The sequence below is a fragment of the Eumetopias jubatus genome, unplaced genomic scaffold (assembly GCF_037043125.1).
Source record: "Eumetopias jubatus isolate StellerSeaLion01/CBP00866 unplaced genomic scaffold, mEumJub1_p1.0 scaffold_9, whole genome shotgun sequence".
Lineage (NCBI taxonomy): Eukaryota > Metazoa > Chordata > Mammalia > Carnivora > Otariidae > Eumetopias > Eumetopias jubatus.
Genome location: NW_028274815.1, coordinates 37345049 through 37364833, shown reverse-complemented (window position 1 = coordinate 37364833; position 19785 = coordinate 37345049). Strand labels below are relative to the sequence as shown.

The 19785-nt window shown below is 45.2% G+C and overlaps 1 protein-coding gene across 1 annotated transcript in view; it reads right to left on the bottom strand.

The window, feature by feature from the left end:
- MERTK (MER proto-oncogene, tyrosine kinase) overlaps window positions 1-19785 on the bottom strand; it is a 99408-nt gene that overhangs the window by 52509 nt on the left and 27114 nt on the right. Inside the window, exons 3-4 of the mRNA XM_028122487.2 lie at window positions 12674-12774; window positions 10593-10766 (exon numbers count right to left, since the gene is read on the bottom strand). Of these exons, the coding sequence (XP_027978288.1) occupies window positions 10593-10766; window positions 12674-12774 (275 nt within the window). The remainder of the gene's footprint in view (window positions 1-10592; window positions 10767-12673; window positions 12775-19785) is intronic.

Genomic DNA, 19785 nt, shown 5'->3' with positions numbered 1-19785 from the left:
CTTTTACGTCACAGAAGGACAAAACACCCAACTGGTATCAAGAGAAAAAAAGCATATGGCCTTCATGTTTATAAACATGCTTGCTCAATGCAAGTGTCAACCATCAGGACTCTTTAAACCACTTCCCTACTTAGCACTCTCTTGGTAGAATCGATCTCAGAAAAGTTAACTTCAGGGTTAATTTCAAGACAGGATGGCCTCTCCCTGCAACCGCTCCCAGGTTTGCATCAGTAGGTAAAGCATAAACCCAGCCCCTGGCATTTCCAGTCAGAATGGCACCTAGTTCCTCAACCGTGAACTTCTGAGGTAGGCTCAGGTATCACTAACGCATCCTCAAACTTAAACACAGATGTAAATAAGAATAATGTTTTATGGTTCTTTTACAATACTACCAAATTCGGGTGCTTGGAAATAGTCCACAGATAGCTGACTTGATCTAACTTGGTGTGTCAGAAGCTTGCACTGTTGGCCCTTTCTCCATGGACTTCCTTAAGCCCTCTATCTACAAAATGGGTGTAAAAAAACTGCTCTGTTAATTTCATAGAACTGGTGTTATTTATATTTCTATAAATGAGAAGAGATAAGGAGTTTAAATGCAAAAGCAATTATGCAAATACAAGTTACTTCGCTCTCACTATGTTCCTTTGTCCCAGTGAAGGGACCTCTGACTCGGGATCTGTTTATAATTCATTTGTTTGTTCAGTAGTTCTTTCATTCATTCACACAGTTCTGATGGCCAGGCACTGTGCTGGGTGATAGGGCTAAGGTAATTAATAACTAATATGTAATAATCACACTGATCAATAATTCAGGGTGGGGAGAGAGTAGATGGTTGTGCTTTCACGGGGTGGGGAAGTACAAGCGTTATGGAAGAGGTACCATGGTTACACAGACAAGGGCAGGGTGTCCCAAAAGGTTTTCAGAAAAGAAATACATACGGGTACAAAGATGTCCACGTAAGTAACAACGACCACCAAAATAAAACCACCTACATGCTCATCAACAAGGGGGTGGTTAAATAGATTATGGTCCACTCATGCAATGGGGCGATTATCATAAACAATGAGAGGCCCACGACTACCTATATGGGAAGATCTACATGTCTTGGCCATCTATGTGTATATATACATATGTGAGTATATTTAAAGGAGAAGGGCCTCGAAGGAAGTGAACCAGTGGCTTGCATTGTGTGTGATCAAACACACTGTATGTGACAACTGTGTAGGGAGCGAACGTGTGGAGATTCAAGGGAGACTTGCCCATTTTGCTTTGGTATGTTGCTATGGTTTGAATGTTTTACAATGAAAATGTGTTCACGTATTATTTGTGTAATAAAAAGGCTGAAATCGGGGCACCTGGGTGGCTCAGCTAGTTAAGTGACTGACTCTTGATTTCGGCTCAGGTCATGATCTCAGGGTTGTGAGATGGAGCCCCGTGTCAGGCTCTGCACTCAGCGTGGAGTCTGCCTGAGATTCTCTCTCTCCCTCTCCCTCTGCTCCTCCCCTTGGTGGCACTTGCTCAAGCGCTCTCCCTCTTTCTCTCTCAAGTAAATAAATAAATAAAAATCTTTAAAAAAATTAAAAAGGCTGAAATTAGTCTGCATGTGCATTATCATTCTAATTTGAAGGAAAATCACCTATATACACCCAAGCAAATACATTTACAGGAAAAGTTTAAATAGAAACAAATCTGTGTTTTCGTCATAATTGTACATGTAATAAGATGTAAAAATACTTTTTCTGAATTTTCTATATTTTAGACATAAAGTCATTTAATAATTATGTAAAATAAAGTTAAAAAACTGTTTTTTGGTTTTTTTTGAGAATGGGGCAGAGGCAGAAGGGAAAGGGAGAGAATCCTGAGCAGGCTCCACGCTTAGCCTCATGACCTGGGCCCCCCCCAAATCTTTTTATTTTGAAATAATTATGGATTCACAGAAAGATGTAAAGAAACATACAGGGAAGTTCAGTGCATCCTTCACCCTACCTCCCCAATTATAACGTCTTACATAACTATAGCACACTGTCAAAACACTAGAGCACAATGTCAATTTCCTAGCCAGGAGATTGACATTGGTACTATCCACAGAGCTTATTCAGATTTTACCAATTATACATGGACTCATTTGTGTGTGTGTGCGTGTGAGTGTGCATGCGCACATGCATGCATATAGCTCTATGTAAGTTAACCACATATGCAGCTTTGTATAACTATCATCACAATAAAGGTTGTTTTAAAAAACACACTACTGGGGGGGCACCTGGGTGGCTCAGTCAGTTGTGTCCAACTCTTGATTTTGGCTCAGGTCATGATCTTAGAGTCATGAAATTGAGCCCCACATCCGGCTCCACACTCAGTGTGGAATCTGCTTGAGATTCTCTCTTTACTTCTTCCTCTGCATCCCCACCCCTGGCTTGCTCGTGCACTCTCTCTCTCTCTCTGTCATACATAAATAAACAAAAAACACATTATTAGGCTATAAACTGCTCTATTTCTATTTTACTTCTATCTTCTCTACCAAAGGAAAAAAAAACCTTCAAATTAAAAAAAGTAAAATAAAAATTGCAACCCAAAATAGGTTGTGATTGTGAGAGTATATCACCATTTAGGAATAAATCAGGTCTCCAAGCTGAGAGAAATTATACACAGCCTTGGGTATTAAAAGAATTTGTAAATCTTATCATAGAAACACACTTTTACCTTCTAAGAAAACATGCAGTAGAGGAAAAGTTCCAGATGAACAGAGATTGGCAGATTGTCCCTATTTTCTTTTCTTTTTTAAACTTCTTTTTTAAAGATTTTATTTATTTATTTGACAGAGAGAGACACAGTGAGAGAGGGAACACAAGCAGGGGGAGTGGGGGAGGGAGAAGCAGGCTTTCCGCCGAGCAGGGAGCCCAATGTGGGGCTCGATCCCAGGACTCTGGGATCATGACCTGAGCCGAAGGCAGACGCTTAATGACTAAGCCACCCAGGCGCCCCTCTTTAAAAAAAAAAAAAAAAAGATTTTATTTTATTTATTTGAGAGAGAGAGTGAATGAGAGAGAGAGAGAGAGAGAGAGAGAGAGCATGAGCAAGGGGAGGGAGAGGGAGAATCAGGCTCCCCGCTGAGCAGGGAGCCCAACATGGGGCTTGATCCCAGGACCCTGGGATCATGATCTGAGGTGAAGGCAGACGCTTAACTGACTGAGCCACCCAGGCGCCCCGTCCCTATTTTCATAAAGAAAAATGACACTGATCCTGGTAGAACAGAATCATTGAGAGAGAAATCCACCACAAAACGTAAGAGAGGACTATCCAGGGGCACCTGGGTGGCTCAGTCGGTTAAGCATCTACCTTCGGCTCGGGTCATGATCCCCGGGTCCCCGGTTCAAGCCCCACGTCGGGCTCCCTGCTCAGCGGGGAGCCTGCTTCTCCAACTCCTCCCCGCTCCTGCTCTCTGTTGCTATCTCTGCCTCTCTTCTCTCAAATAAATAAATAAATAAAATCTTAAAAAAAGAGAGAGAGAGAGAGAGAGAAGGCTATCAAACTGGTGCCTGTAAGAATGCAGGAAATGGTCACATCTAGTCATTTGGCTCACCCAGAAGTCAGGTCTGATTTCGAAATAAATTTCAAGCTGATTTCCAGACTTTCTGTGATAGTTACTAGCCTGATGTAGCGATAATATCTCAGAAGATAAGAAAGAGAAATAAATGGAGGGAAAATAAAAGCAAGCAGATTTACTAATGGTTGAACAGTAGCCAAGAAAGTTGATTTAATGAGCTGAGGTCAACTCAAGAGTCTGCCTTTATCAACAGGCCACTGGACTCTGCCCTCAGGTAGAATGGAATCTAGATTTTCATCAACAGCTTGGATGAGACACAAAAGGCAGCACAAAGCGCGGGGTTGCGGGGGGGTGGGTGGGTAGGGAGTGGAGCCAGGGTGATTTGTTAATTGAAGGAGAGGATCAAGGTTCCAAATGGCCTCAGTGGGCTGGGACAATGTTTTAAATTTTTATAAGGATAAATGGTAGGCTGAACTTCCAAAAATAGTTAAATATACAAGAAGCAGGAGAGCTTTGACTTTGCAGTAATTGATGAGAAAAAAGACCCGAGGACTTCAGTTAGCCTCAAACTCAACATTAATCAACATGTTAACCTTCATCAAAAATAGTAATGCAAACTGCATTACCAGAAATATTGTGTCCAAAACACTATACTGCAGCTTCCACTGAACTTTATGCGTGTCTTTTCAAAATAACACTAATGTTACTAAAGTCTTTCAGAAAATAGAGGAGGTAGGGATACTTCCTAACTAGTATTTGAGGACAATACCCTGATACCAAAAACTGACATTCTGAAAACAAAATTATAGACCACCGCCCTCATGAGCATCGTTGTACAATAAAGAATTTAGCTTTTGTCCCTTATAATTGCCTGAGTGACAGGAGTAGCTGTTACAGTAATGAGGTGACTCAGAATGGGCCCCTAGAAAACCTCAGGATGAAGATTGATCACCAGAACAACCAGCCATGTGATGAGAGGGTTCAGGGGTCTGGAGATTGTGTTCGATCACATGGCCAATGATTTCATCAGTTATGCCTATGCAAGGAAACTTCAGCAAAAAATCTACACCCCAAAACTCAGTAGAGTGTCCTTTTCCTGGATGTGGCAGGAGGGTGACACACCCTGATTCAAACAGGAGCGGGCATGGAAGCTCTGTATGCAGGACCCTTCCAGATATGACCCGAGGTATACCCCGTGTAATAAAACTGTAATTGTTAAGTATAGCACTTTCCTGAGTTCTGTGAGTTGTTCTAGCAAATTATCAAACCAGAGGGGGTCATGGGAACCTCCAAATTTATAGCCAGTCAGTAAGAAATGCAGGTGGTCTGGGGACCCCCCCACCCTGAGACTTGTGGTTGGCCTCTGAAGCAAGCCTTGTGGTAGACTGGGTAGTCAGTATCAGAAGTGAATTGCAGTATACCCGGTTGGTATGACCCTAGTCTGGCAGTGAAATAGAATAAATGTAAATGCAAAAATCTTTAACTAAATATTAGCAAATCGAATCCACCACAATATATGATGACCAAGTAGAGTTTGTCCCAGGAATGCAACACTGGCTTAACATTTGAAAATCAAATCAATGTAATTTGCTGTATTAGGAGAATAATGGAGAAAAACTAGATGACCATATGATAAAAAAAATAAAATTTTTGGCAAACTGAGAATAGAAGGAAACTTCTTCAACCTAATGAAGGGCACTGACCAAAACCCAGTTTATGTCATAGCTGGTGATTGGGACAGAGACATCAACTCTTCCCACTTTAATTCAGCATTGTGCTAGTCTTGGCCAGTAAAATAAGGAAAGGGACCGACATAAAAAGGCAAGATTGGACAGGTAGCAGTAAAACTGTCTCTATTTGCAGGTGACATTGTCTACATAAAATATCTAAGGAATCTACAGAACAACAACAAAACTCTCTTAGAACCAATATATTAATTTAATAAGGTTGTAGGATGTAAGATCAACATACAAAAATCCACTTATTTCCTCTATACTAATAGTTAACAATTGGGAAATGAATTCAAACGTGCTACTCAGCAGCATCAACAACATAAAATATTTACAAATAACTTTAACAAGTGACATATAAGACCTCTACATCAAGAACTATAAAAAATTGCTGAGAGAAATTAAAGAAGAGCTAAATAAATGGACAGAGTGTGTTCTTGGATTGGAAGTCTCAAAATATTAAGATGTAATCTCCCCATAAATTGATCTATAAATTAAATACAATCGCAAACAAAATCACAACAGACTCTTTTGCAAAAGCTGTCAAGCTGATTCTAAGATTTATATGAGAATAGACCAAAGAGCCAAAATGATACAATGAAAAGGATATATGATTGGTCTATAAGCACAAGAAAAAAAATGCTAAAATCTTGTCTTTTTTTCTTTTTAAAGATTTTATTCATTTATTTGAGAGAGAGAGAGCACAAGCAGTGGGGAGGGGCAGAGGGAGAGGGAAAGCAGGGTCCTCGCTGAGCAGGGAGCCCAACATGGGGCTCGATCCCAGGACCCCAAGATCATGATCTAAGCCAAATCAGATGCTTACCCGACTGAGCCACCCAGGCTCCCCACTAAAACCTTTCTTAAATCTAATTTAAAATTTGACATTAGTTGGGTGCCTGGGTGGCTCAGTCGTTAAGCGTCTGCCTTCGGCTCAGGTCATGATTCCAGGGTCCTGGGATCGAGCCCCGCATCAGGCTCCCTGCTCCGCGGGAAGCCTGCTTCTCCCTCTCCCACTCCTCCTGCTTGTGTTCCCTCTCTCTCTCTGTGTCTCTCTCTGTCAAATAAATAAATAAAATCTTTTCAAAAAATTTGACATTAGGGAAATAAAATGCAAATTTAAGATTTACCATTGCACATCCACTAAAATGAAAAAAAAAACAAAACTACCCACATGAAGTGTCGGCAAGGACATGGATAGAGCAATGAACACTCATCCACTGTGGCTAGGAATATAACTTGGTACAACTTTAGACAGTTTGGTGGTTTCCTTAAAAGTTAAACATATACCTAGTATGTGATCTAGCAGTTCTTCTCCCAAGTATTGTCCAAGACAAAATAAAAACTATGTCTCCCCAAAGCCTTGCACACAAGTATCTGTAGCTCCTTTATTTATCATAGCCAACAGCCATAAACATCCCAAATGTTCACCACACAAATAAACAAAACATAGCCCATCCACACCACAGAGCACTGTGGGCAATAACAACATACTACTCACACGTCAACATGGATGAATCCCAAAAACATCACGTTGAGGGAAAGAAGCCTGACACAAAAAAATATATATACTTTACCATTCCACTTATTTAACATTCAGGACCTAGCAAACTAATCTATGATGACAGACATCAGAACACCATTGCCTATGGGAAGTGGGGACTGATGGGAAGGGGGCAGGAGGGGACATTCTGAGGTGATGGCAATGTTCTGTGTCTCGACTGAAGTGGTGGTTCCACACGTGTCTACATTTATCAAAACTCACGGAGTTGTGCATTTAAGTTCTATGCACCTAACTGTATGTCAGTTTTACCTCAATGAAAACAAATCTTTCTTTATGGGACTTCAGAGCCACCATCCTAGAAAGGGTGGGGTATCGTTTTCAAATGGACTTTGGGGTTTTCAAATTATTTATTTATTTTTATTTTTTATTTAAATTTTTTAAAATTTAAATTTCAGGTAGTTAACACACAGTGCAATATTGGTCTCTATAGTAGAATTCAGTGATTCATCCCTTACATACAATGCCCAGTGCTTATCATAACAAGTGCCCTCCTAAATGCCCATCACCCATCTAGCCCAGCCCCACCCACATCCCTCCAACAACCCTCAGTTTGTTCTCTATCGTTAAGAGTCTCTTAGGGCTTGTTTCCCTCTCTCCTTTTTTTCTCTTCCTCCTTCCCATATGTTCATCTGTTTTCTTTCTTAAATTCCACATGAGTGAGATCATATGGTTTTTGTCTTTCTCTGACTCATTTCACTTAGCATAATACACTCTAGTTCCATCCACGTAGTTGCAAATGGCAAGATTTCATTCTTTTTTTAAAAAAATATTTTATTTATTTATATGTGAGAGAGAAAGAGAGAGAGAGAGCAAGCAGAAGCAGGGGCAGGGGCAGAGGGAGAGGGAGAAGCAGACTCCCTGCTGAGCAGGGAGCCCAACACGGGGCTGGATCTCACGACCCTGAGATCATTACCTGAGCAGAAGGCAGACACTTAACCGATTGAACCACCCACGTGCCCCAATATTTCATTCTTTTTTGATGGCTGAGTAATATTCCATTGTGTGTATATGTGTGTGTGTGTGTGTGTGTACCATATCTTCTTTATCCATTCATCTGTCGGTGGAAATTTGGGCTCTCTCCATAGTTGATAATGTGGGAGAAGATATTTGCAAATAACATATCTGATAAAGGGTTAGTATCCAAAATCTACAAAGAACTTATCAACCTCAACACCCAAAAAACAAATATCCCAGTTAAGAAATGGGCAAAAAAGACATCCAGATTGCTAACAGGCACATGAAAAGATGCTCAACATCACTCGGCATCAGGGAAATACAAATCAAAACTATGATGAGATACCACCTCACACCTGTCAGGATGGCTAAAAATTTTTTTTAAAGATTTTATTTATTTATTTGAGAGAGAGAATGAGATAGAGAGAGAGCATGAGAGGGGAGAGGGTCAGAGGGAGAAGCAGACTCCCTGCCGAGCAGGGAGCCCAACGTGGGACTCGATCCCGGGACTCCAGGATCATGACCTGAGCTGAAGGCAGTCGCTCAACCAGCTGAGCCCCCCAGGCGCCCCTGGGATGGCTAAAATTAACAACAGATGTTGGCGGGGATGTGGAGAAAGGGGAACCCTCCTACACTGTTGGCGGGAATGCAAACTGGTGCAGCCGCTCTGGAGAACAGTATGGAGGTTCCTCAAACTGACTTTGAACTAAGAAGTAGCTTGATTATCAACTCCTTGGAGAAACTTAAAGACAATTCAGATGGAGACAGGGAAAACCATAATATTCCTTACGGAGCGAGGAGTTAGGAAAGTGATCCAGAAATAAAACTGAGGGGCTGGCATTCACTCGCTGGTCTGTTGTCACCATGAATATTCAGTGAGTGCTACTATGAGTCAAGCACTGCCTTGGGACAGACAAAGTCCTTGTCCTTGCTGAGCATATAGTTTCTGAGAAGACAGACAAGGAGGCTAAACAAATAAACGGGTGATGATAGACTGTGACAAGTGCACAATGGAGTCCACAAGAACTCATGACTGGGAGTCAATAAAGAGGTGGGGAGGACTTAAAATAGTTGAATGACCAGGGAAGGCTTCCTGGAAGAAGTGATATTTGAATTGTGTCATGGGATGAAGGGCAAGTGGAAGAACACTATAAGTAGACAGAAGAGAGAATGCAAAGGTCCTGAGGCAGGAAGGAGGACCATGTGTATGAGGAAATGACAGATAATCAGGATGACTAGTGCTTAAATAAGCAGGGACGAGAAGGTGGGGGTGGGGTTGGGTTGGACAGTTGGGCAGTGGCCAGAGCACACAGGGCTGATGGCAGGGGCAGGAATGACTCTGAGTGACAGTCTAAGACAACAGGGAGCCACTGAGGAGGATGGATTAGAGTGGGGGCAGGGGTGGAAACAGAGACCCCTTCGGGAGCTCCTGCACTGGTGTTGGCGGGAGCCAGCAGTGATGGGAAGCGGGGTGCTGCAGCATGGATGGAGAAAAAACAGGCTCGGGACACACAGGAGAAGCCGAGTGGACAGAACTTGCTGATGCATTCAACATGAAAAATGAGAGGAAGGATGGGCCGACGGTGGTATCATTTACTAAGATGGGGAATTCTGGGACAAAACGTCTGCAGGGGAGGTGGATCAAGAGTTTCATCTTAGGGGGCGCCTGGATGGCTCAGTCATTAAGCATCTGCCTTCAGCTCAGGTCATGACCCCAGGGTCCTGGGATCGAGCCCCACATTGGGCTCCCTGCTCAGCGGAAAGCCTCCTTCTCCCTCTCCCACTCCCCCTGCCTGTGTTCCCTCTCTTGCTGTGTCTCTCTCTGTCAAATAAATAAATAAAATCTTAAAAAAAAAAAAAAGGGTTTCATTTTAAGATGCCTACGCACCAGCAAGTGCAAATGCCAGGCAGGGAGTTGGGCACATGGGCCTGAAGCTCAGAAGATACAAAGCTCAAGGCCAGCATCACAAAGATGGTATTGAAGTCAGGGATGTAGAGGAACTCTCCCGGGCGGCGGGGGGGTGTCTCAGAGTGAAAAGCAGTGGGTCCAGGAATGAGGCTGTCAAGGGCAGGGAAGGAGCCCTGCAGTGGGAAGGAAGCCGGGGAGACTGTTTCCAGAAGTTCGCCCTTGTGTTCCCAGTAGCAAGAACAGCCTCTGGCACACAGCACTCCCTTGCAACACGGTCGCCGAATGCATGAAGAAAGGAAGGATTCGGGGGTGGCACCCTTGCCAGATGTTGCTGAAAGATGCCCTGAGAGAAGCCAAAGGGGAGCCCGTTGGCTTTAGCAGCATGGGAAATGGCAAGGGCGGTGACTCCAAGAGCACAGCCAGGGGAGTGCCGGGGACGAAGCCGGGGCACTTCCAGGCAGACGGGAATCAGAATGCCCACTGACTGTCAGTGTGGCCATGATCCCACAATGACTCCGTCGTCCCACAGTGGCCCCCGTGGCCAATGCAGTTCCTTGCTGTCAAACCTCCCATCAGTGGTCTTCACGTCAGTGGTTCCCGAAGCAAAGGCCAGCAAAGGCCCGGCTGCAATGGGAGGTGTGAGCAGGGCTCCCATTGCCAGGGCTCAGGGATCCTGGCCCCTCTGCTCACTTAAGCACAGGCACCCCTCGGCGCCTTCGCCCACTTCCCACCCCCGGCTCGCGCACTCTCATGCCAGAGATTCCCACCTCCCTCTCCGCGGCCCCGGCCCCTGACTCGGCCGCCGCCCCCGTGTGTCATTCCCCTGCACTGTGCCAGCAGCGGGGACCGAGCTTTTGATCCCTTCCCCTGTTCGAGCACCCGACTCAGACTTACCAGGAACAGTTAGCACAGAGGGGGACTTTTCCGGCTGTTCATTAACACGGCTGCTGTTCTGAACCCAGAAAATGTTAACGGGCTCGGGAGGGCCCACGGCCTGACAGCTGAGGTTGAAGGCCGTGTTCCTCGTGACATTCATGCTCTCAGGCTGTCTAGTAAAGTGAGGAAGTCCTGCGGAGAAAGCGTTCAGTGAAAGAGTGTCTTAAGTCCGCGGGCAAAGCCGGAGCCCCAAGGGGAATGGAGACTGTTCTGGAACTTGGCAATAGATCTCTTTATATACCACCTCTGGTCTGAAACGGCCAGTTTTCACCTTCTGAAAGTTGTCTCTGAAAGGGTAGAAGCTAATTCCTCCCCCCGACTAGCTCCAGCCGGCTTTCTAGGGTACTTTTCCAAAGGGGTTGTGGTGGGGATTCAGAACTGGTTTTACCAGAAGGGAGGCCTGGCAGTGTTGAAATCAGGTGTTGCTCAGACTCCGGAGAGGCTCTCACGTTTTCAGTATTCCTTCCCAAAATACAGAGTAAAAACAAAGCCACGTAATAGGTCTGCCCGTTTTTGAGGACCATCTACTTTAAGATGAGCGATAATGAATCCTAAAATCTGTACGCTTGTGCAGGGCTGGACGCTTTTCAAACTACATTCTCATGAGCACAGTGTAGACAGTTACACAGTTATAATCCGAAGATCTTTGACTGTAATTCTGGATCGAGGCCATAAGGAAGGGAACTTTAGAAATATCTCAGAGAAAGCCAGTTAATACTCATCCGGAACAGGTGCCAAAAAATTAACAGGTCAAGCTAACTGTCCTCAGGGATTTACATTATGTTCTTCTGGGATTGGGAACTGACAGATCTGACCCCAGAAGTAATGATGTGGGAGTGGCAAAATGGGATTCTTTCTTCCTATTTCAAAGTTTTGCAAAAACTCCATTTGGACCTAACGTGTTCCAGCCCTGGGCATTTTGCTGGGATTCTGACAAGTTAAATGTCCTCTTAATATATTTCCAAGATTAACAGCAAACATAGGAACACTATACCATCGCGTCCCCGACCCGCGGGGCTGATGTTGACATAACCCGGAGGAGGCTTAGCTGTCCAGCCTGGGATGGGCCTAGAACAAAGCTCTAAAGGAGACTCCTCTGAGGTGGTCCCTCCCTCAGGCCTCCTGCAGCATTAGTGGGTATGAGGTTTAGGTTTGCAAAAGAATGGGTAGGAGAGCAGCCTTTCAACTGGAGATGGTTCTAGATGAAATTCCCTGAATAGCCAATCACCTGTTCTAAAGCCTGTGGGGAGGAGGGTCAGGAGAAGGTAGAAAAGAAGGGTGTTTGGGTGCTTCTGATGGCAGGGGTGCTCAGAAAGCTGGGATGCAGGGCCCTGGAGGCAGCCTGTGGGCTGGTGAGGAATGATCACCTGTGGTGATAATAGAGGTACCTCCTCCTGGAAGCCTTCCTTGATAGGCCCTGTCATTGCAGAACCAGGCACGCACACCCGGAGACCTGGGGCCTCGGGACCTGGGCTCACCTAGGCATCAGCTGACACTTCCCACTGCAGTTCAAGTCCCTTGAGGGCAGAGACCTCCTTCTCCTAGTCCATGTCTCACTTTGTACCCACACTGAGCCCATCTCATGTCATGTCATGGAACTGTACTGAACCATGTACCCAGTAAATCCTAGGGCCCCAGATGAGTCCCAGATCAAGCGGCTGATCCAGTTCGGGAAAACGGCTCACCCTCTGAGGCAAATCACCACTAGACCACGTGAGTGGTATCTGACGCCAACACTGAGAACTGGATAGTGGAATGCATTTCGCTTCCAAAAAAAGTCTCCAGGTTTCTAAATTGTAAAAAACCTGAGGACAAGAAAAGTCCATAATCCATTTTTATCTCAGCCCTATTGCTGAGGATAGAGCTAAAACTCTGAGAATCGAATTCATGTCATTCATTCATTATTACCTAAAGTCTCAAGAGAGGATCACCTTGTAAAATTTCAGTGCTTACCAATTTGCAAAGTTTGCATACAGAGTTATAAATGAGAGTGCCAAATTCTAGAGTTTTATATGCAAAGCAATTAATATAGGCCTTACCTTGGACCTCAATGTAGATGGGGTCAGACACAATCTCTTCATTGTTTATTTTCATCTTACAGATATATGACCCGTTGTCTGAACGCTGCACACTGGTTATGCTTCAAAGAAAACACATAAAGATATTTACAGTGACTACCCTTTGAGTTCCTTTATAGGAGCAGAACATTCTTCAACTTCTTCGTCATATGCTATATTAACCTTATGTGGCAACATGACTAGGTCATGGTACCTAGATATTTGGTCAAACATTACTCTAGATGTATTTTTCAGGTGTGACTAACATTTAAATCAGTAGACTCTGAGTAAAGATTACCCTTCATAACATGGGTGGGCCTCATCTGGTCAACTGAGGGCCTTATGAGCAAAGACGGAGGTCCTCCAAGGAAGAGGGAATTCTGCCTCCAAACTGCCTTCAGATACAAGACTGCAACACCAACTCTTCCCTGCGTCTCTAGCTGATGCCCTGCACATTTAGGATTTGCTAACACCCACAATCACATTAGTCAGTTCCCTAAAATAACTTTCTCTCATTCCCACTTTGGTTCTGTTTCTCTGAAGAACCATGACTAATGCATGTGCTGTTATTTGTCTTGCCTTCAATGATAGGCTATATACCAGGGTTCTCTATACTGGGGTATTGCCCCATCAAGGTATTCTGTAAATGTGTAGGGTTATTTTAGGTGGGCACAAAAACTAGGGGGCACCATGGCTTTTAGGGGCCAAGGGCAACTTTTAGGGGCCAGGGGCAACTCTTCCATATCCCAGATGACTTTCTGAGACTAGAACCCAGTTCCATTTACATACAAACAAAGAATTATGTCTGGTTATAATATCCACTTAATTTCCCAGGGCTGCGATTACCTGAAAATGGGGGCCACCATCCCTTTGTGCTGTTTGGAGCTTGGCCATGACTCAGATCACTGATAGCACATCTCCATTTGCAGTTGCCATGTGCATGGGGGCATGGCAGGGGGCATGTAAGTCCCTGTATTGTCTATTCTCTTTCCCGGAGGGGTCATGCCTGGCATTTACACATTCATATTCATATTATTTTATTATAGATCACCTTTCTTTTGTTTTCCTCATACTACAGTTTGAACACTACATGTTGTAAAGTATCTGCTATAAACAGGCGGCCTTGGCTCTAAGAACTCGAGCAACCTGCTTTCCCCGCTTCCAGCGTGTTGACAAGCAGGAAGCTACAAGATACCTGTCCTTAGCTGGAGATGGGAAGGGGTGAGGGAACGGAGGAACTCTCTGAAATGCTTGCAGACACTCTCCAAGAGAGGACACCTTCCCTGGCCCAAAGATGCTGATTTCGTCTACTCTGCTCATCAGACAGAGCAAAGGTCATGGTGAGAGAAAAAAAGTAAAAGAAGAAAACCATGGTGGGGGGTGTCCAACTTCCTTTCCAGCAGCTTGCTCCCTGATACAACTAACTTATCCTGAAGCATCCAACTTTTTTTTTTAAGATTTTATTCATTTATTTGAGAGAGAGAATGAGAGAGAGAGAGAGAGCACATGAGAGGGGGGAGGGTCAGAGGAAGAGGCAGACTCCCCACCGAGCAGGGAGCCCGATGCGGGACTCGATCCCGGGACTCCAGGATCATGACCTGAGCCGAAGGCAGTCACTTAACCAACTGAGCCACCCAGGCGCCCTTATCCCGAAGCAAAATCAAGTCCTTGTCAAGGGCTGAAGCTGAATGCTTAAAAGAGACCAGGAAGCTGGCAAGGTGACAGGGGTCGCCATCCTGGCCCACGGGCCCCCAGGCAACAGACGGCAGCTGCTAGGATGAACACACACAGGGCATCAGGAGCCCACCTGCCACGGCAGAGCACCTAGGCCTGGAGGTTGAACACACGTTTTTAGAACAAACAAGGAACATTTTTTTTAAAAGATTTTATGTATTTATTTGACAGAGAGCAAGAGAGAGCACAAGCGGGGGAGCGGCAGTAGAGGGAGAGGGAGAAGCAGGCTCCCCGCTGAGCAGAGAGCCCCACGTGGGGCTTGATCCAAGGACCTTGGGATCATGACCCAAGCCGAAGGCAGATGCTTAACTGACTGAGCCATCCAAGCACCCCAGGAACATTTTAAATTACAACTTCTTCCCAATAATGCCATTTTGCAGTTCCCTTTTAGCTTCTGACTAGCAGAGTAACTAAAATATTATGTCAAGAATGGTGTCAGTCAGAGGCACCTGGGTGGCTCAGTTGGTGATTTGGCTCAGGTCATGATCCGAGGGTCCTGGGATTGAGCCCTGCATCAGGCTCCCCGCTCAGCGGAGAGTCTGCTTGTCCCCATCCCTCTGCAGCTTCCCCTGCTTGTGCTCTCTTGCTCACGCTCTCTCTCTCAAATAAATAAATAAAATCTTAAAACAAAAACAACAACAACAACAATGGTGTCACTCAGAACTAGGGGAACCAGAGCTGCCTGGGTTAATATTACCTCCTTATTATTTCCAAGACCGATATTACCTCCTTATTATTTCCAAGACCGAATAACGTGACTCTCAGCTGTCACCTGCACTTCCTAATGTGCCAATCTCAGCAGCACCCCATTGATTTAGAATACTCTGTCTTCGCCTTTCCCCTCATTCCCATGTAGGAGTGATATAATTTTGGAATTGCACCTGATGAATGAATGTTGGACTTGGGAAGGACTCGAGGTCAAAGAAAGGCCAGACCTCTCCATGCTTTAGGGCAGGAACGAAGATCACAATGTCTAGAGGTCACTGGGAGAACATGGGAAGAGACCTCACAGGACAAATATCTCCAAATAAGGGCCTAGCCGACCCTCTTCTGATAAATCTCCCAGAATGTCATGGTGGCAGGAAGAAAGAAGGAGAGAAGCATGTGTCTAGAATGGCCCCCTGTCCATCATGGGTATCAGCTAGTAGCTGAATGGTGCACCCCGCTCTTGGCAGCTCCTGAAGATTCTGCATGGCTGACCACTCTAGTCTTCTCTGCAGTTCCAAAAAAAATACCAAGGTCATGGTTACTGAAGAGGAGGGCTCCTTTCCACATATTTCACAAGTTTACTTTAGAAGAGGAGTCATTTTCTTGAGGCAAGACCCAGGGGCCAGACTGACGATGCGATCTGACAGGCTGAGGACAGCCGTGCCTTTGAAGATCTGGCTATGGCTCGGGGTCTGGGACCCCAGCGTCGCAACAGCCTTGCCGCATGACTTAGGGAGACAGGGACCAGAGTGCGAGTGAAGGTCCCAGAGACAGACAAGGCAGAGCCACGGGAAGGAAGCCCAAGAATGCAAAGAACATCTGTGTGGAGGCCCCGGAGAACTGAGAAACCATGAGGCATAAGTAACATTTTTTTTTAAAGATTTTATTTATTTATTTATTTGAGAGAGCGAGAATGAGAGAGAGCGCGCACATGAGAGGGGGGCAGGTCAGAGGGAGAGGCAGACTCCCCGCTGAGCAGGGAGCCCGATGCGGGACTCGATCCTGGGACTCCAGGATCATGACCTGAGCTGAAGGCAGTCGCTGAACCAACTGAGCCACCCAGGCGCCCTGCAGAAGTAACATTTTAACAGCCCAGCTTAGGCTGCAGAAATCAGACGCAAAAGGCACAAAAAGTCTAGGAGTACCTTAAGCCAATGAGCAAGGAAAATTCAGGCCAGGAATAGAAAAGGAGAGTGCAAAGGGAACGTGATCACAGCAGGAAAAGGTGATCAATTGTCTGGGGAGGAGGGCTATGGGCCTGTGTTACTTAGCAAGTCCAGATCCATCTTACTTACAGCACAGGAAAGATTTTCCACAAATAGTTCTACTTGCCTCCTAGACAAGCAAGTAAAGGCTGCTGTGCTGAAGGCAGGGAGGGGGTGAGGTGGAGACAGCAGCGATTGCCCCCAAGCTCCTCCTCCCTAAAGGAAAACAGCAGGGAGTCTCTGGAGGTTCCCCAGCAAAGGCTCTGAGCTCTGAATAGCAATCTAGGGGTTCCAAAAACGGAGCAAGAGGAGTTCCAGAAAGAACACAGGAAAGGGAGCATAACTGAAGAAAATGCCCCAGAACTGGAGATCTAGGTCTTTCCTAACCAGGCCCCTAGGTGGGCAGCACAGTGGGAGAGAAAAGACCCACTAAGGGGCTTCACCAGGGAATGTCACCACTCCAAGATAAGGTGGAGATCCCAGAAGCTTCCAGAGAGAAGTAAAGCAGCACCACCCATGAATCAGAACAGCACCACACTTCTCAGGAACAAATCTTCGAGCGAAAGATCTATCAATGACTTCCAAACGACAACAGGAAATTATTTCCCTTTTGAATTCTGTATCCAGCCAAACTACCTCAAGGTGAGGGCAGAAAAGATAATGGCATTTTCAGACATGCTAGTGGAGGATGGGCTCCGTGCCAAAATGAAGGAGTAAAAGCCAAGAAAAGGGTTGGGGGCGGGGTATGTGGAACCTGGGGCTCCTGGAGGAAACAGGAGCAACAAGGGCCCCCACAATAGGAGCAAAGATGACTGAGCTGTACCTCAGAGTTGGGGGGCAAGCTGCCCAGACTGGAGCAGGAGGAGGGACAGCCTCAGGACAGGCAACTCCTAGGGAAAAAACCAGGTCTGGTAATTTCATCACTTTGTGGGGAGATGCTTTTAGAGTTTAGGGACAAACGAGAGATTGATACTTAGAAAATTAAGCAAACTAACCAACAAGGAAGCTCTTAAATTGAGGAAAATCAAAAAGCTATACAGAGGTAAGATGTAATCACAGCCTACTAACATGACTCAGCTGAAAACAGCATTTACACAGCCACAAAAAATGTTGAGTCCTGGGTTTTGATTTAACCAGAGCTGTAGCATTTATTAGATGAACTCTGAGGCCAGGCGCACGCATGCGCGCGCGCACACACACACACACACACACACACACACACACACACACAAACTCATATGGATTGAATATCTCCAAAAGATACCCAAGCATTGGATAACCACAGCTCCTCGCTGGGGAAGGGCTGGAGGCTGGAGTGGAAGAGAGGATTTTTGAACCGTTGGAGTATTTTGCCATGTGTATGCATCGCTTCCAAGAAGGTATAAAAATCATGTCATATTTTGGCCAAATACAAACCTCTGAACCAGGGAAAACCAAAGGCACCATATGGACTCAGCCACCGCGTCTAGACAGGAACCACCTGGACTGAGCCGTGGGGCTGGCACCTGCAAAGCCCGTCATAATAGTGCAGCCTCAGCTGGCTTAGCTCCAGGACCAGCTGCAAGGACACACAGAGCCTCCCTGTCCTGCAGACCCCTCACAGCTAGACCGCCTTGCTCAGGAATGACTCTTCAGGAGCAGCTAAGTTCTACAGCCTTCTTAAAAGAAACACAAAAAAGAGCAAATGACGCACAATTCCACCTACATGAGGTACCCAGAGTAGTCACAGAGAAAGAAAGTAGAATAGAGATCACCAAGGACTGAGGGAAAAGCGGGTGAGGAGTTAGGGTTTAATGGGCACAGAGTTTCCCTCTGGGAGGATGAGAAAGTTCTGGGCATGGATGGTGGTGAGGGCCTCACAACAGTGTGAATGTACTTAATGCCGCTGAATTATACACTCGGAAAGGGTTAAAATACATTTATGTATATTTTACCACGATAAAAAAATTAAAAATGAAAACATTTTTAAAGAATTCCAATTTTTGAAAGCAATAAAGTCCTTCCAGCTTAAGCTACTGACAACTAAGCTAGAACTTAATTCCCAGTGGGCAATCCTGAGGCTACACAGAAAACATATCAAATCCTTTCCCTTGGCCACAAATTACCCCAATAAACTAAATCTGCAGGGCCTGGCTGCCCAAAGGAACAGCGGCTTTTGTTTTTGCTTGAGAGTTGGTCTCCCCAGTCTTCTGGTCTGATGGCTGGTGTCTGCCTGGAATGCTTTACACCCCTAGCTAGTGTTTCCACCTAAGCCAGAGAGCTCCTTATGCCCTGTGCCAGAGTGTAGAGCTAACTGTGTATCCCCAAAATTACACCCTCTTTTAGAGACTCCAGGGAAAGACCCTGGCTATGCAGCATCCGGGGATCTGGACAAAGGGATGAGCTACAGTTTCAAGTTGGTTATCATGCGCAGACGAGGCAGCATACCAGTTGGAGAGCCAAGGGGGTGGCCCAGCCCGGTGACTTAAGTCCTGCAAAAGAGAAAACCTAGACGCTCTGGAGAAATGCAGCCTGAGCTGCACACCATCCAGGACTAGGTCAGGAATGTGGGGTATGTGGGGTGTGGGGCACAATTTTCAGTATTAATCACTAAACCATCAATTAGGAACACCCCAACCTGCTAGCAGACACTGAGTGTTTCCTACACCTATAACTATTATTATAATAATATATTATTATTATATTATTAGCACAGAATGGGCCCACCTCAAGAGGGCATCTGGACTTGAAGTACCATATCAGTTCTTTCCTCCCTTGTATACGCCCCGGAGGTTGGCATTTTGAAAATAAGATTTAAGATTTTCCCTTTACAATTTCATTTACGTTCTTCTATATGTGCTTCTGTTTTACAACAGCAGTTCACAGTGGCATTTAGCAGTCATTAAAATATTTTGAAGACTTTTAACTATACAGGAAACATGCATAACATTAAGTGAACGAAATGAGATACATAATCATCTGTGTCATGGAATGCCAATTTCATTTTAGGAATATTAAATTTATATGTGCTTGGAAGGGTTTCCTCAGGGTTGTGGCCCACAGTTTCTCTGTATGTGTTTGGTATTTCCTAAGTGTTTAACCAAGTACATACATTACTATTAAAATAACTTTAAAATATGTACATACAGAAACGAAGACCAAGCAATTTCTAAAATCTTTCAGGAACACTCTCACTCATGATCTTAAATCTCTTTAGTCTTTCCTAAGTAGGTGGGACTTGTATTTAAATGCACACGAACTTCTATCATTTCCATCCCCGCTCCCATCCCCAGTTTCAATAAACTGAGGTTTGACTGAAAGAGGAGTTGGCTCCTGGGTGATGCCAGGTCCTCTCCCCTGACTTCCCCTTCAAGGCCAAATCCATAACCTGAAGGAAACACTACCTTAACTAACATATTAACACTATCTCAGCACTTCTGCTCCTGACCTTAGGTTCTCCCTTCCCCT